This window comes from Bombina bombina, chromosome 1, assembly GCF_027579735.1.
Source record: "Bombina bombina isolate aBomBom1 chromosome 1, aBomBom1.pri, whole genome shotgun sequence".
Classification (NCBI taxonomy): domain Eukaryota; kingdom Metazoa; phylum Chordata; class Amphibia; order Anura; family Bombinatoridae; genus Bombina; species Bombina bombina.
This window is the reverse complement of record NC_069499.1, coordinates 1,386,293,505-1,386,311,449: the sequence shown is the minus strand read 5'-3', so window position 1 is coordinate 1,386,311,449 and position 17,945 is coordinate 1,386,293,505. Positions and strand designations below refer to the sequence as shown.

Sequence of the window (17,945 nt, the reverse complement as noted above, 5' to 3'; positions counted from 1 at the left end):
AAGCTTTCCCTTGAACTAAGTTTTGCAGGAAATGCAATTTTTTTTTACCAATGACTTTTTTAACTTTAATATTCCTTTAAAGGGATAAAAAACACAAAAAAATATTTTGTGATTCAGACAGAGCATACAATTTTCAAAAGATTCCAATTTACTTCTATTATGAAATTTGCTTTGTTTCCTAGATACCTAGGTAGGTGTCTGGCAGGAAATAGTGCTGTCTAGTGCTCTTGCAAAATTGCCTCCATATAGTGATCCAGACACATGCACACTCCTGAGATTATGTCTCTGCTTTTCGAGAAAGGATACCAAGAGAATGAAAATAGTTTGCTAATGGAATTAAATTAAAAGGTTGTTTAAAATTACATGCTATTGGAATCATGAAATACATTTTTGGGTTTCATGTCCCTTTAATGATAGCCGGGTATTAATACGTCCAGGCCATGTCAGATTTGGAGATTATTTTGGGGTAGTTTTAATAATGGTTTATCTCCATCCATCTGCTGCTCCAAGGGTTACCTCCGTCTGTAGCGAAGCCAGCTGAGGTCATATAACTAGTGATGGGCTTGTATCACTCTATCTGTGCAGCTTTGGAACCATTTAGACCACACCATGTTCTTCCCCGACTTTCGACATTTCCTGAACAGCAGCTCATTGGACCAAGATGGCCGGGACCATGAACGGGGGCATCAAGCTCATCCTGACCTGAGGGTGACACGCCGACCCCCTAGACAGCCGATGACGCGCTACAGATCTAGAGTTAGCTCGCGGCCTGATCGATCCCCAGCAATAGAGGGGTAAGTCCCAAATATAATGTCCTCATTCTTTTCTAATGATAATCCTCTACAAGCTGCTGCTGAGCAAAATAAAACCTGCTAATTGGTAGAACATTAACAAAACAATTAGATGAAAGTTTGTGATAAAAAGAAATGCGTTTTTTTTAAAAATCCCATTTCTGTCCTGTGTAGTGTCTTTATATAAACTTCAACTTTATTTCTTTTTCCCTTGTATATTGTTCTCAGTATCATTCAGCAGATATTTGCAGGATTCTTTGCTAACCCACCACTACCAGGAGCACCACATCCATTTTCATGGTAAGTGGTTTCCTTAAACAGCACGTGTGAGTGAATCAGGAAGATACATGACGTGGGTTGTGTTTTGGTGTAGTTAGCAGGCTGCAAATGCTTCAGTCCCTTTATCTGGCTGTCATTTTCTCTGCGTCTTGCTCTTTCTTGCTCTTTTCTGCATTCTCCCTCCATCTTTGTGCTCATTTTCTCTCTCAACTCTTCTTTTGCTTTTTTTCTTTCTCATCTGTTTGCTCACTTATTTTATTCTTTGTTTTTCTCTCTCTCACTTTTTTTCTACTCTCTTGCTCACTTTTGCACATGTGCTTTCTCATCAATCAAATTCATTCTCTTGTTTTTCTTTTTGTTTTCTTTCTCCTTTTATTCATTCTCTCATTCTCTTTCCTTTCATTCATTCACTCTCTACCAAAGTTTTTGTTTGTTCATTCATTCCCCCCCTCTCTTGTAGAGTTTATGCTTTTTCTCTGTTCATTCTCTCTCATCTCACTGAGGTTTAGAGCTGGTGGTAACATTGAGTTGTTGCTCTAGTTAGAGGACGTTTGTCTTAGCTTTATCTTTACATGACAAGTACACAAAAGCATTTATTAGCTGAATGTGACCAAATCTTATCTTTGTTTACAGACACGGAAGAGAGAGTTAAAGGGACATAAATCTCAAACTTTAATTCCCATAGAGTATTTAAATGATGCATAAGAAAACAAAACATAGTGTACTTTCATTATTTTGTAAACTATCAATATTTTGCAACAACTTTTTATTTTCTTGTATGCAGACATTTTGTAATGCATTATTGACTGCTGGTTTATACTAAGCATATGTAAAAATGTATTCAATTCCCCTTTATATTTAATGTATCATTTAATTCCCTGCCAAAAAAGTGTATTTCAGTTTGCATTGTAGGCTTGGTGCAATCTGCAACCTTTAGTTTCTGTGTGGTCCTGTATATTTTTTGTTTACATTTTCTCCTCTTTAATATGTTTCCAATGATCCATATATCAGCTGGGGTGTATTTATTTGTTTGCAAAAAAAAACTCCTTTACCTTAATTTTGTCATTTGAAATATGATTTTTGCTATTAAAACTACCATCTATACTGAAAATAAAATTACTGCAGCATTCTCTTTATAATAGCCATGTAATCAGGAGGCATCAAGATAAATTAACCTCCCAGTGTCCAAGATAGATTTTTGTATCTAAAATAGCTTAATTAGCCCATTGCCATCCATAATTACCATTAACACCTAGCATTTGTGTATAGAGATAGATAACATGAGCAGGTCTGCGGTTCTTACAGGCTCAGTCCATTTAAATGAACATGCCATTGACAACAATAGGTGATGGTTTCAGTGGGCAAAAAAAATGTATTTCAAATACAGAAAGAAACCTAAAGGAACAATATCCCATACTTTTAATACTCTGTAGCTAGTATGACAAGTCATTGGGAACACATTAAGGACAAACACATTTGACAGTATAATGCCCCTTTAAAGGAAGTATACTGTATGTACTGTAGTGCTAGGCAGCAAGTGCCCTCTGGAGTGAGTGTAGCTATAGAAACTGATGACTCAGGCTGTACTGTATGCCTGCTGATTGTGTCACCTTGAATGTATAGTGATAAACTTGTAGTATAGGTGATTGGACAAAACCTGTTCAATTATTTTAATTTTCAGCAAAATGGAAATGAGTTCTCCTTTTTTTATGTTTACTGTAAGGGACATAATGCATTCAGGTCATTTCTTCCCTATCTTATTCAGTACATGGTGGCAGAAGGTAAACTGTATTGATACCAATAAAATAACGGCCACCGGATTTGTTTTTTATTTTAGATTTATATTTCTTTATATAGGAGCGGAGTGTTGCATTCGAATCCTGGAGACTATGCATGGGGCCAGAGTGGTTTAGATTCAATTGTCACACAGGTAATGTCTTTGTGCATTTGCGTGTCAGTATATACTAGAAACCGTCTCCTGATGACCTTTATACTCCCTGTTATGTAACTTCAGTCTTCTTGTTGAACTTCACCTTTCTTTACCGTTCAGATTATAACCGTCGGTTCAAAGCAATTATTTCTGATCTTTCTACTACTGACTTAGTCAGGTTTTCTAGGGATCCACCACTTATGCTGCATAGTACTACATTTGTATTTTCTCAATTCTTTTGTTGCTAATTTAATTATTGTTACAATGATCAAGATACAAAACTCTGGTAAAAAGTATTGCAAAAGGTTCTTAAATGGTTGTCTGTGGTTGGTTTAAAGGGATATCAATGCGATACATTAAAGGGATATGAAACTCAAAACTGTTCTTCCGTGATTCAGATATGAATACAATTAAAAAAAACAAAAGATGTTTCCAATCTACTTCTAAAATCAAATTTGTTTTGTTCCCATGTTCTTTGTTGAAGAGATACCTGGGTAAGTGTCTGGAGCGCTACATTGCATATAAATAACATATTTGTAAAACTGCTGCCATATAGTGCTCTAGACACGTGCACACTCTTGAGCTTACGTCCCTGCTTTTCAACAAAAGATACAAAGAGATCAAATACATTTTAAAGCTATTTAAAATTGCATGTTCTATCTGAGTAATGAGAGAAAAATTTGGGGTTTCATGTCTCTTTTAAATTTAATTCATCACTTCTAGTGCTTTAAAGTAAAGTGATGGTTAATCTTATTGTTTAAAAAAACGCTAGGATTTACCAGTGCTGTAAATAAAGTGGACGTTCAGTCATGAAGTGGCTAGCACAGTTATTGGCTAAGAGGTGGAAACGTCACCTCATGAAAGAGTTCTGCCGTGGGCAGCCAGAGGTGCACAGTTTAAGAGTAAGTTTGCAGCAAAGGTACTTTCTGCATATTTTTTTTTTTTTTTTTATTTTTTTTTTTATTTTGTGACTGGAAGTCCACTTTATTTCTACCATCACATTAATCTTCATAGAAAGCCAGCTGTATACATTGTGTGCTTTATTTATGAAGTATATACATTTAAATCTACCGGATTTGTGCCGTTTTGGCTGTTTATGATCACGTGCATCTTCCAAAGATGCATAGCCAATCAGAGGCCATATTTATGCAATAAGACTGAATGGAAGAATTCTCTGGGTGCTTGTGCAGCAGATAAGAAACGGAAACTGTATTGTATGCATGCGCAGTACCACTTCAGTCACTCCCCCCCTGTCATTTAAGGGACGTTAAACACTTTAAAATTGTAATGTAAAATGTTTAATTATATGTAGTCATAAAAATGCACATTATACTTTCATTATTTGTTTTATCCCTTTTTACTGTTGTTTGGTTCTAAAAATTGTGGGTTTCCATCTTAATGGGAGGATAGTTCACTGCTTCATTCATTACTTGTGGGAATTAAGAACCTGGCCACCAGGAGGAGGCAAAGACACCCCAGCCAAAGGCTTAAATACCTCCCCCACTCCCCTCATCCCCCAGTCATTCTTTGCCTTTCGTCACAGGAGGTTGGCAGAGAAGCGTCGGAAGATTCGGAGTAGTCTTAGTCTCTTCGCAATGGGACTGGAGTCTTAAGTAGTCCTGTGGGTGAAAGAGTCCAGAGATGCACGGAGTGTTGTCTCTGCAAACCCATCCCGACTCAGATTAACAGCTCCATAAGCAATCAGCGTTGACTAGTTTCGTTGTCTGCTTTCTGCTCTCAAGTCCATGTCAGGAGCAATGCTACTAACTTGTCACACTTGAAAAGCCGTGTTCCTATTCCATGGCATAGATTCTGGTAAGACTGTTTCATTTTTTTATACATGTATGATAACTCTAGAAGACAGGGTCACAGTGTGACTCCTTTTATCTGTATAGAATCAAGGGTTAATATCTCCTGAGGGGGATTATTGAACGGGGGGAATAATCTTATACATTTGTTTGATTTTATGCTGCTTTTATGTGTGAGATGTTATTTGCTCATAGGCTGTTATGAAACATACAGGTTTCACTTTCACTTTGAGAGCCATGCAGCTTGCAAGCTTGGCACGCTTTTTCTCATAGCAGGTCCTGCATTGTGCACCATATGATTCTTCCCTCTTTACTGACCGTGTGTCTATCAGAGAAGAGTCCTAACTCTCTCTGTTTTGTCTGGATCATGGGAGGTGGTGAGTGCCACAGCCATTGGGATATAAAGGTGCAGTTTTTTTTAATAAAATGTTTTATTTCTATAGTTCTCCAGTTATTGCACTAGCGCTGGAGGATTCTGTTACTTAGAGGGCACGCCCTCTATTCCTAAAGAGTAATTCCTGTTTATAATGGAATTTATAATGTTCCATATGCCTTGATAATGTGATATCAAACATGTTTGATACCACTAATCCGTCCACCTCTGAGGAGTTGTTGTCCAGTGAGGTGCGTACCCTACATGCTTATCTCTCTACACATGCAGTTTCCCGTAGCATTGCTGATCTTCCATCTGGAGGGGGCCATTTTTTTACCACACGTTACTGCGCAGCTCAGACGGCAGTGTCTGCAGCCTTTAATGCTTTACCTCGCCCTGCTAAGCGAAAGGCTACATATTGCAGTCCTTCCCAGAGTACATCAAATAATTTATTGGATTTAACTGATAGGGTTATCAAAAGATGAAGTTCTTTCTGAGACTTCAGAGTAGGAACATTCTGGGTCGGAGTCTGCTTCCTCTAAACCTCCTCCTGCGGGGGATCCAGACTTTAGTATTAGGGAATTCAGTGGTTCCAGAGGCCAAATTGCCTGAGGAACCTTTAATTCCTAAATTGGATAGAGTTTAAGGACAGGGTGGTACCTTATCCTTTCCTGCTCTTGTTAGATGGTGAACATATTAAGAATGAATGGGACTGGATTGTTCCTCTCTTCTCCCTTTAACAAATCGTACCCGGCCTTGGACTCTCAATGGAGTTGTAAGGTTCCGTCCCTAAAAGGGATGGCGCTATCTTCACCCTTGCTTAAATGTCTTACTATCCAGTTTGAGGATAGCTCTTCTTTTTAAGAGCCCATGGATAAAGGATGGAAACTCTGTTAAGACAGTTGTTTTCAACATACAGGATATTTGTTTCAACCGGAGGCGGCGGTTGCTGGAGAAACTACCATCTGGTGTGACTCCTGATAGGATTGATCGGGGTGGAGAAGTCCCCTCAACGTTACGGCCTTGAGGGTTGCCAATTCTTTTATCTGTGATGCTATTAGGCAGAAGATTCACCTAAATGCTAAGACTTCAGCTTTTTCTGTTCAGGCCCGTCGGACTCTGGCTGAAGTCATGGTCTGCGGATAGGACTTTTAAATCTAGATTTCTTTCCCTCCCCTTTAAGGGAATGATTTGTTTGGTCCAGGCCTGGACTCTATTATCTCCACGGTCACAGGGGGCAAGGGTGCCCTTCTACCGCAAGAGAATCTGAACGAGTCTATGGACAATTTCCGTTCTTTTCGTTTTGATAAAGCCCATGTCATCAGACCTCCGCTAACCCTGAGCAAACCAAGAGCTCTTGGAAGCCGGCAGTCCCGGTCCTCTTCTGGATCGTGTAGGGTGCAATCTGTCGCTCTTTTCAGTTACTTGGTTCAAGGACGTGCATGATCCATGGGTCCTGGAGGTCATAGCTCAGGGTCACAAGATAGGTTTCAAGTCTCAGCCACCCAAGGGCAGTTCCTCCTCTCTCCTGTCTTCCTGACCAGAAAGGAGGGAAGCCTTTCTGGGGTGCGTACAGGATCTGTTCTCTTCGGAGTTATTGTTCTGGTGCCTATCGCAGTGGGAGGTTTGGGATACTATTCAAACCTTTTTGTGGTTCCAAAGAAAGAGGGAACTTTCCGTCCGATTTGGACCTGAAGTGCTTAAACAAATTTTTAAATGTCCCCTCGTTTAAGAGGGAGACAATAGGTCCATTCTTCCCCTCGTTCAAGAAGGGCAGTTCATGACCACGATAGATCTAAAGGATGATCCGTCACGTACCAATCTTCAAGGACCACTTCCATTTCTTAAGGTTTGCGTTCCTGGACCAGCACTTCCAGTTTATTAATCTTCTCTTTGGTCTAGCTGGTGAAGTGGTGAGCATAACTGCCTTCCAAGTAGTTGGCCCGGGTTTGATTATCGGCCAACGCGGCATTCTCCAAGAAGTTTTTCGGAGAGTGGACCATTCGGAATTTCTCCTGTCTTCTTCGATCCCATGGATGGAAGATAAATCTAGAGAGAGTTTTCTTGTATCGAGTACCATGGTGGAATTCCCGGGTACTATAATAGTCTCCATAGCCCTGAGAATTTTAACAGACCAGAGATGTTGCAGGCTAGCTTCAACATGTCTTGCCCTCCAGACCTCCCTAAGGCCGTATGTGGCTCGGTGTATGGAGGTGATTGGTCTCATGGTGTCCAGCATGGACAGCATTTCCTTTTGCCTTCACCTCAGACTGTTGTAACTGAGCATGCTGAGGCAGTAGAGCGGCGATCATTCGGATCTGTCTCAATAGATTCTCTGGACAACAGATCGAGAGAATCGCTCTCTGTTTTTTTTGTTCAGATCACTTGTCCCAAGGGATGTCCATCTCAAGACCATCCTGGGTGATTGGGACTACGGTTGTGAGTCTGTCAGGAGGGGGTGCTGTTTGGGGCACCAGGAAGGCACAGGGCCTATGGACTCAGGAGGAAAAGCTCTTTCCCAATCGCATTTGGGCAATATACAATGCTCTGAAGGCTGGGACTCTGCTGGGTTCATCCCGGTTTATCAAATTCTAATCAGACCATATATCTTTGGTGGTGGCTTACATCAACCATCAGGAGGAGGGGGAGAAGCTCCCTAGCTATGAGGGAAGTATCTCAGATTCTGGAGTGGAAGGAGACCCACATTTTGTTTGCTGTCAGCGATCCACATTCCGGGTGTGGACAACTGGGAAGCGGATTTCCTCAGCAGACAATACTTTAATCCAGGGGATTGGTCTCCATCCCGAGTGTTTGCGGAAATTTGCAAGAGGAAGATCTTAAGACGCCTCATTACCAAGTTAACCATATATGGGTTGAGGTACAGGGATCCTCAGGCAGAGCTAACAGATGCATTAGCGGGGCCTTGGAGGTTTAATCTAATTTATCTTTTACGGCCGTTACCACTACTTCCTAGTGTAGTGGCTCGAATCAAGCAGACGTCAGTGATACGGATTGCTCCGTCTTGGCCGCGACGGATATGGTTCGCGGACTAGTGGGGATGTCGTTATCTCCTCCGTGGAAGTTACCTTGTCGCAGGGATCTGACCAAGGTCTCTTTGCTCATCTATGTCTAGATCTCTGATGCTGACTACGTGGAGATTGGACGCTTAGTCCTAGTAAAGAGAGGGTTTCTGAGAGTGTTATTTTTACTCTCATTCAAGCTCGTAGCTGGTTGCTCGTCGCATCTATCAAAAGGTGTGGAGGATCTACTTATGCTGTTCTCCAGGATGAACTGGAGAAGGGCTTTCTGCAAGTCCCCTGACGGGACAGATTTCGGCCCTGTCTGAGTTACTGCACAAGAGATTCGCTGAGCTTTCTGATGTGCAGTCACTTGTTAAGGCTCTGCTAGGATCAGACCTGTGTTTAGATCTATTGCTCCTCCTTGGAGTTTAAATCTTTTTCTTTAGGTTTTGCAGAGGCTTCGTTGGAGCCTATGCATGAAGTAGACATTAAATTATTGTCTTGGAAGGTTCCTTTTCTACGGGCTATTGCTTCTCCGCGCAGAGTATCTGTGATTACTGCCTTGCAATGCGTCCCTCCTTATCTGACTCCATGCTGATAAGGCTATTCTACGAATCAAGTTAGGTTTTCTTCCTACGGTTGTGTCAATTCGCAATATCAATCAAGAGATTGTGATTCCTTTCAACATAGTTCTGGATGTGGTTTGTGCCTTGAAGTCCTATCTTCAGACCATGTAGTTATTTAGACAAGCTTCTTCTGTTTGTTCTCTTTCCGGGAAGCGTGGGGGTCAGAGGGCATCTTAGACTTCCTTATGTTTTTGGCTGAGGAGTGTCCTCCGTTTCACATTGAAACAGCGGGACATAAGCCTCCTCTGATGGTTACGGCTCATTAAACTAGAGCTGTGGCCTCTTCTTGGGCCTTTAAGAACAGGGCTTCTATGGAGCAGATTTGTAAGGCGGCTACTTGGTCCTCTTTACATACTTTTGCAACATTTTACAAATTTGTTGTCTTTGCTTCGGCGGAAGCAGCTTTTGGGAGAAAGGTTCTGCAGGCTGTGGTGCTCTCAGTATAGGGTCCGCCTCCTTTTAACCTCCCGTTTTTTTCATTCAGTGTCCTCTAGAGCTTGGGTATTTGTTCCCACAAGTAATGAATGAAGCAGTGGACTCTCCTCCCATTAAGATGGAAAACATAAATTATGCTTACCTGATAATTACATTTCCATCTGTGGGAGGAGAGTCCACTGCTCCCGCCCGTTTGTTCCAGTGGGCGGACCTAAAATGAATATCTTCTGGCACCATTTATACCCTGATATTTCTCCTACTGTTCTTTGTTCCCTTGGCAGAATGACTGGGGGAGGTATTTAAGCCTTTGGCTGGGGTGTCTCTGCCTTCTCCTGGTGGCCAGGTTCTTAATTCCCACAAGTAATGAATAAAGCAGTGGACTTTCCTCCCATAGATGGAAATTAAATGATCAGGTTAGCATAATTTGTTTTTCCAATTCCTTGTGAAATTGCAGACTCCAGACACTGCTATATGCTACACATACATTGGTTGTACACTCCAGTGACACATCTCTAATTGGCCTTGGCAGAGTAGGAAACCTAGGTTACAACATGGTGGTGCCCATAGCTTTATAGAAACTAGACACTTATTATTTCAATATTTTAACAACTAATATAGTTTTTAAAAATATGTCTACATATTATTCTCAGGCTAATCCTTTGTTTTAAAAACCTCTGTTTAGTGTTTCATGTCCTTTAAAATGCACAACTTAGGCCCCTTCCTTACATTCCACTTAGGCTATCAGTTTCATTAACAGACCCTACTACTCATGACATCCTGTAACAAACATTCACATAAGTGCTTTAAAAGGACAATAAACGGCTTGTAATTAAAAAAACATTTATTTTTCAGACAAATCTTAATGTTTTTAAAACAAATTAACATCTTTTATAATGCAATTTTTTGTATTGGCCAAACTCCACCCACAGTTTGCTTTATTTGGAGGAGCCAATCTGGGCTTTAGTCCACAGACAACAGGGCTAGTCACTGTAATAACGTTAGTATAGATAACATTGTTTGGCTGTTATCTGATAAAGCCAATTAGGGAGAGTTATGCAGCAGAGTTAGCCTTGATAAGCCAGAAGGGTGCGTTTCAAGTTTTTATAATAAAAAACTGCTCAGTTTACACAGCTAAAGTACATGAAAAGGGGGCAAAACAAAGAGAGAATTATATTGCAACGTTATTTCATTATGCATAACTAAACATTTCATACAAAAATCTCACGGTGTTTACTGTCCCTTTTTAAGGAGCAGGTGGAGTTAGTGTTGAATAGGAGTAATCTGTATTGGAAAAGGACTTAAACCAATAAATGTTAGTCTAATTATAAAAAAAGAAAACATACAGCGCATGTATTAAAGGGATACGAGTCCCAAAAATGTTCTTTTATGATTCAGACAGAGAATACAGTTTTAAAAAAGTTTCCAATTTATTTCTATTATCAAATTTGCTTAGTTCCCATGGTATTCTTTGTTGAATAGATGCCTAGGTATTTGACTGGAGCACTACATGGCAGGAAATAGAAGTCAATTAGAAAGTTGTTTAAATTGCGTCTTCTACCTGAATCATGAAAGAGAAACATTTTGGGTTTTATGTCCCTTTTAAAATTCTTTGTACAGAACTTCATGCCTGTATGTCTTCCATTGAAAAGATGATGGAAACCTTGTTAAAGAGCTGTTGAGTAATTTAAAGTGATGGTGAAACACTAGGATTTACCATTGGAACAAATAAAAGCAGCCCAAGACAGAACGCTATTTTGCTGTGAGGTGACGTTTCCACCTCTTAGCCAATAGCCGTGCGGGCCAGCTGGCGCCAAGCCGGATAGCAAGCACGCTATTGGCTAAGAGGTGGAAACGTCACCTCACAGAACAATAGCGTTCTGCCGTGGGCTGCTTTTATTTGTTCCAATGGTAAATCCTAGTGTTTCACCATCACTTTAAATTACTCAACAGCTCTTTAACAAGGTTTCCATCACTTTAAACGCTTGGTAAACGCTTTAGACAAAGTAACTTTCAGCATGAAGTATGTTATACTTCATGACTGAAAGTCCCCTTTATTTGTGAAAAGCTAGGATTTACCAGTGGAACTGTTAAAACATAGTACCAGCACACAAGCATGCAGAGCTTGCTTTGCAAGTTGTGTACTGCGTGTTGAGTTGGTACGGCTTTCATTATTTGTGCATGCGCACATACCTAGTGCATGTATTGCAAATGCAACCTATTCATGTATCCTATTTCTGAAGACCAGAGTTGGGGCGTATGGTGATTAAGCATCTCTCCAGTGCAAGCCGTTCAGTTTTAGATTGCTTTAAATTCAGGTGTGCGCACCTCCCTTATTTGTTGCTTGTGCCCTTTAATCATTAAAGGGACAGTGTACACCACTTTTCCTATAATTGCATATAATAGATACTACTATAAAGAACATGCACAGATACTGATCTAAAAACCCAGTATAAAATATTTTAAAAACTTACTTAGAAGCTCTCATTTTAGTGCTGTTGGTGAGGTTAGTCTGGGACACCCAGTGAAAGGGGCTGGGAAACCAGAAAACAGCATTTCATCCTGTTCCTGCAGCTGTTTTCAAATCCATCCAGCTGTTTCAATAGCTTCAAGTTCCCAGATACTGAAGCTCCGCCTCTTTGTACTGGGGGCCGCCATCTTGGAGCTCAGGTATTCTCACAGCTTGTGAGAGCTGTATATAGTGATTCATGTTGAGGTGCGTGATCCAAAGCAGGAGCTGTACATTTTTAATCTGGCTGCATTGCTCTATATTATTTTTGTGTAAAACTAAAAAAAAATGTAACGCTCACATGATGTATCAGGCACACTAACCTGAAGTACATGATACAGCTGTAAAAAAGGGAACAATAATACTGATTTGTGAGTGTGCACAGCTTCTGTCACAAGCTGTGAGAATGCCTGAGCTTCAAGATGGCGGCCCCCAGTACAAAGAGGCGGAGCTTCAGTATCTGGCACATTTAAGCTAAAAAGGGAAAACTCAGAGCTGCAGGAACCGGATGAAATGTAATAACATAATAAGTAGTTACTATTCTATTGTAGCTGTGCACATCAGTTGAATGTCCCTTTAACACTGTAGTGTAATAGTGGGGATTCAAGATGCCCATCTTATGTGGGCAGCACATACCTGAATGACAGATTAAAGGTAAACTTTTAAAACCCATTTTAAATATTACTGTATGTATATTTTGACACGCAATACTCTACATGTCAACCAGATAGCTAACGTATAAGAGTCCCTTTAAAGGTAGCCAAGTGGTTTAGCTATGTAAGTATGCTAAATTGAGAGCTGCTGGCAGCACAGTGATCACGGTGGTACATCTATAGGGCATGTGCGAGTATTCTTTTTAAAATTTGGGAGCTTTGATTTGAATTTGATTATTTATTTTTCTGCACAGCTTTTGGGGCAGCTGGAAAACACAGGTCCCCCACCTGCTGACAAAGATAAGATCTCATCTCTTCCAACTGTCACCGTAACACAGGAGCAAGTGGGTGAGTTTAATAGGACATCTCTGCTTCACTTTCAGACACGGCAAGCAGCAAATCCACCTACTGTTAAGCGCATGTTCTAATATTAAAACCACTTTTCCCCCTTATTTTAAAGATCAGACGTGTTTCCTTATAGTCGGATTTGCTTTGGAACCAAATGAATTGTAGCATATAATAGATGTGTTCACTGTGGGATCAGTACATAGCAATTTTTTGCATTGCTTCATCTATCAACCTATGTAAGCAAAACTAGGTAAAATCCCCAAGTTAGTTATGCTGTAAATAGAAATTAGTTGTACATTTCAACTAACTTGCATATCTAAATTCCATTAAAGCTATTAAAAGTATGGCAAGTGAGCTATCCACAAATAAGTCAGGTACAGTCAAGCTAAAGTCTGGGATTTCAAGTCATGTACCTTGCGTCTGCCATATTGCTAGATTTGTCAAAATTAAACTATAATGATTCAGACAGAACATGCAGTTTTAAACGACATTCCAGTTTACTTTTACCGTCTAATTTGCTTTGTTCTTTGTTTTTTCTGTTGAAAAGCTTACCTAGGTAGGCACAAGAGCAGCAAAGCTCTACTGGGAGCTAGCTACTGATTGGTGTCTGCACATATATGCCTCTTGCAATTGGCTCACCCGGTTCAGCTAGCTCACAGCAGTGCTTTGCTGCTTCTTCAACAAAAGATAAAAAAGAATGAAGCTAATTTGATAATAGAAGTAAATTGGAAAGTTGTTTAAAATTGCACGTGCTGTATTGAATCGGGAAAGAAATTGTGTTTCATGTCCCTTTAACGAAAGATGTATCCTGTATGTTATGTGTCCCGCAAAACGTCATGACCCTATTACAACATGTCTGACTCCTGGAGGCATCCGGCTATAGCTATAGAACTCCAGCCGACACACACCGCTAAATCACACTGCAGCTTATAAACTTGTGTCTGCTTTAGGACATGTCAGTAGAGCATTTGGAGGAATCCCTTTTCTATACCGCGTTAGACTTTTGTGTTTTTTTTTCTGTCATTTTGAGGTATAATCTGTAATAAACTCCCCATTTGTATACTTTATTGTAAACTATTGAAACACTTTTATGGGGATCACTTAGCTTGGTTTGCTGATGCATACTGTTATAATATTAGGATAAAAAATAATGTTGACCTACTAAGTGACATGAAATAACTTTAAGATCAAAGAAACTAAATATATTTAGAAAATTAAATATGAAAACATTGCATGCCAGTTTTTAAAATGTCATTAAAATAATGTTCTAAGCCCCTTAGGGACCCTGGCAAGAGCACGTGTTCTTTTGCCTTTAAACATACTCATTCAGGTTTTAAAACTAACTATTTTTAGTAGCATTTTCTCCTGTTAAGTGTAGTCAGTCCACGGGTCATCCATTACTTATGGGATATTAACTCCTCCCCAACAGGAAGTGCAAGAGGATCACCCAAGCAGAGCTGCTATATAGCTCCTCCCCTCTACGTCATACCCAGTCATTCTCTTGCACCCAACTAATAGATAGGATGTGTGAGAGGACTGTGGTTATTAAACTTAGTTCTTAACGTTTTACAGGGTGTTCCGTTTGAACCCCTTCATTCCATTGATATCAAGCTATTATCTTGGAAAGTTCTGTTTCTAATGGCTATTTCTCCAACATAGGTGTGTCCGGTCCACGGCGTCATCCTTACTTGTGGGATATTCTCCTCCCCAACAGGAAATGGCTAAGAGCCCAGCAAAGCTGGTCATATGATCCCTCCTAGGCTCCGCCTACCCCAGTCATTCTCTTTGCCATTGCACAGGCAACATCTCCACGGAGATGGCTAAGAGTTTTTTGGTGTTTAAATGTAGTTTTCTCCAACATAGGTGTGTCCGGTCCACGGCGTCATCCTTACTTGTGGGATATTCTCTTCCTCAACAGGAAATGGCAAAGAGCCCAGCAAAGCTGGTCACATGATCCCTCCTAGGCTCCGCCTTCCCCAGTCATTCTCTTTGCCGTTGTACAGGCAACATCTCCACGGAGATGGCTTAGAGTTTTTTGGTGTTTAAATGTAGTTTTTATTCTTCAATCAAGAGTTTGTTATTTTAAAATAGTGCTGGTATGTACTATTTACTCTGAAACAGAAAAGAGATGAAGATTTCTGTTTGTAAGAGGAAAATGATTTTAGCAACCGTTACTAAAATCGATGGCTGTTTCCACACAGGACTGTTGAGAGGAATTAACTTCAGTTGGGGGAAACAGTGAGCAGACTTTTGCTGCTTGAGGTATGACACATTTCTAACAAGACTTGGTAATGCTGGAAGCTGTCATTTTCCCTATGGGATCCGGTAAGCCTTTTTTATTAAATAAGAATAAAGGGCTTCACAAGGGCTTTAAAGACTGGTAGACATTTTTCTGGGCTAAAACGATTGATTTATAAGCATTTTTAATAGTTTATAGCTTTGAGGAGTTATTTTATTCTTGGGAATTATGTTAAATAACCGGCAGGCACTGTATTGGACACCTGTTTCACTGGGGGCCTTCTCTAATCATAGGCAGAACCTCATTTTCGCGCCACTAATGCGCAGTTGTTTTTGGGAAGCAAGGCATGCAGATGCATGTGTGAGGAGCTCAGATACATAGAAAAAGCTTACTGAAGGCGTCATTTGGTATCGTATTCCCCTCTGGGCTTGGTTGGGTCTCAGCAAAGCAGATACCAGGGACTGTATAGGGGTTAAATATAAAAACGGCTCCGGTTCCGTTATTTTAAGAGTTAAAGCTTTCAAATTTGGTGTGCAATACTTTTAAGGCTTTAAGACACTGTGGTGAAATTTTGGTGAATTTTGAACAATTCCTTCATACTTTTTCACATTTTCAGTAATAAAGTGTGTTCAGTTTAAAATTTAAAGTGACAGTAACGGTTTTATTTTAAAACGTTTTTTGTACTTTGTTATCAAGTTTATGCCTGTTTAACATGTCTGAACTATCAGATAGACTATGTTCTGTATGTGAGGAAGCCAAGGTTCCTTCTCATTTAAATAGATGTGATGTATGTGACACAAAATTTAGAGAAAATGATGCCCAAGATGATTCCTCAAGTGAGGGGAGTAAGCATGGTACTGCATCATCCCCTCCTTCGTCTACGCCAGTCTTGCCCACACAGGAGGCCCCTAGTACATCTACATCTAGTGCGCCAATACTCCTTACTATGCAACAATTAACGGCTGTAATGGATAATTCTATCAAAAACATTTTAGCCAAAATGCCCACTTATCAGCGAAAGCGCGACTGCTCTGTTTTAGAAAATACCGAAGAGCATGAGGACGCTGATAATGGTTCTGACATGCCCCTACACCAGTCTGAGGGGGCCAGGGAGGTTTTGTCTGAGGGAGAAATTTCAGATTCAGGGAAAATTTCTCAACAAGCTGAACCTGATGTGATTACATTCAAATTTAAATTGGAACATCTCCGCGCTCTGCTTAAGGAGGTGTTATCTACTCTGGATGATTGTGACAATTTGGTCATTCCAGAGAAATTATGTAAGATGGACAAGTTCCTAGAGGTCCCGGGGCCCCCCGAAGCTTTTCCTATACCCAAGCGGGTGGCGGACATTGTAAACAAAGAATGGGAAAGGCCCGGCATACCTTTTGTCCCTCCCCCTATATTTAAGAAATTGTTTCCTATGGTCGACCCCAGAAAGGACTTATGGCAGACAGTCCCCTAGGTCGAGGGGGCGGTTTCTACTCTAAACAAACGCACTACTATCCCTATAGAAGATAGTTGTGCTTTCAAAGATCCTATGGATAAAAAATTAGAGGGTTTGCTTAAAAAGATGTTTGTTCAGCAAGGTTACCTTCTACAACCAATTTCATGCATTGTTCCTGTCACTACAGCAGCGTGTTTCTGGTTTGATGAACTAGAAAAGTCGCTTAATAAAGATTCTTCTTATGAGGAGATTATGGACAGAATTCATGCTCTTAAATTGGCTAACTCTTTTACTTTAGACGCCACTTTGCAATTGGCTAGATTAGCGGCGAAAAATTCGGGGTTTGCTATTGTGGCGCGCAGAGCGCTTTGGCTAAAATCTTGGTCAGCGGATGCGTCTTCCAAGAACAAATTGCTTAACATTCCTTTCAAGGGGAAAACGCTGTTTGGCCCTGACTTGAAAGAGATTATTTCAGATATCACTGGGGGTAAGGGCCACGCCCTTCCTCAGGATAGGTCTTTCAAGGCTAAAAATAAACCAAATTTCTCCAACATAGGTGTGTCCGGTCCACGGCGTCATCCTTACTTGTGGGATATTCTCTTCCCCAACAGGAAATGGCAAAGAGCCCAGCAAAGCTGGTCACATGATCCCTCCTAGGCTCCGCCTTCCCCAGTCATTCTCTTTGCCGTTGTACAGGCAACATCTCCACGGAGATGGCTTAGAGTTTTTTGGTGTTTAAATGTAGTTTTTATTCTTCAATCAAGAGTTTGTTATTTTAAAATAGTGCTGGTATGTACTATTTACTCTGAAACAGAAAAGAGATGAAGATTTCTGTTTGTAAGAGGAAAATGATTTTAGCAACCGTTACTAAAATCGATGGCTGTTTCCACACAGGACTGTTGAGAGGAATTAACTTCAGTTGGGGGAAACAGTGAGCAGACTTTTGCTGCTTGAGGTATGACACATTTCTAACAAGACTTGGTAATGCTGGAAGCTGTCATTTTCCCTATGGGATCCGGTAAGCCATTTTTATTAAATGAGAATAAAGGGCTTCACAAGGGCTTTAAAGACTGGTAGACATTTTTCTGGGCTAAAACGATTGATATATAAGCATTTTTAATACTTCATAGTTTTGAGGAGTTATTTTATTCTTGGGATTTATGTAAAATTACCGGCAGGCACTGTATTGGACACCTTTTTCACTGGGGGCCTTCTCTAATCATAGGCAGAGCCTCATTTCTCCAACATAGGTGTGTCCGGTCCACGGCGTCATCCTTACTTGTGGGATATTCTCTTCCCCAACAGGAAATGGCAAAGAGCCCAGCAAAGCTGGTCACATGATCCCTCCTAGGCTCCGCCTACCCCAGTCATTCTCTTTGCCGTTGTACAGGCAACATCTCCACGGAGATGGCTTAGAGTTTTTTAGTGTTTAACTGTAGTTTTTATTATTCAATCAAGAGTTTGTTATTTTAAAATAGTGCTGGTATGTACTA

The 17,945-nt window shown here is 40.5% G+C and overlaps 1 protein-coding gene across 1 annotated transcript in view; it reads left to right on the top strand.

The window, feature by feature from the left end:
* Positions 1-17,945, top strand: part of RNF115 (ring finger protein 115) — a 152,214-nt gene that overhangs the window by 71,262 nt on the left and 63,007 nt on the right. The window contains exons 4-7 of the mRNA XM_053704494.1: positions 586-794; positions 1,020-1,091; positions 2,928-3,000; positions 12,676-12,769. Coding sequence (XP_053560469.1) covers positions 586-794; positions 1,020-1,091; positions 2,928-3,000; positions 12,676-12,769 — 448 coding nt within the window. The remainder of the gene's footprint in view (positions 1-585; positions 795-1,019; positions 1,092-2,927; positions 3,001-12,675; positions 12,770-17,945) is intronic.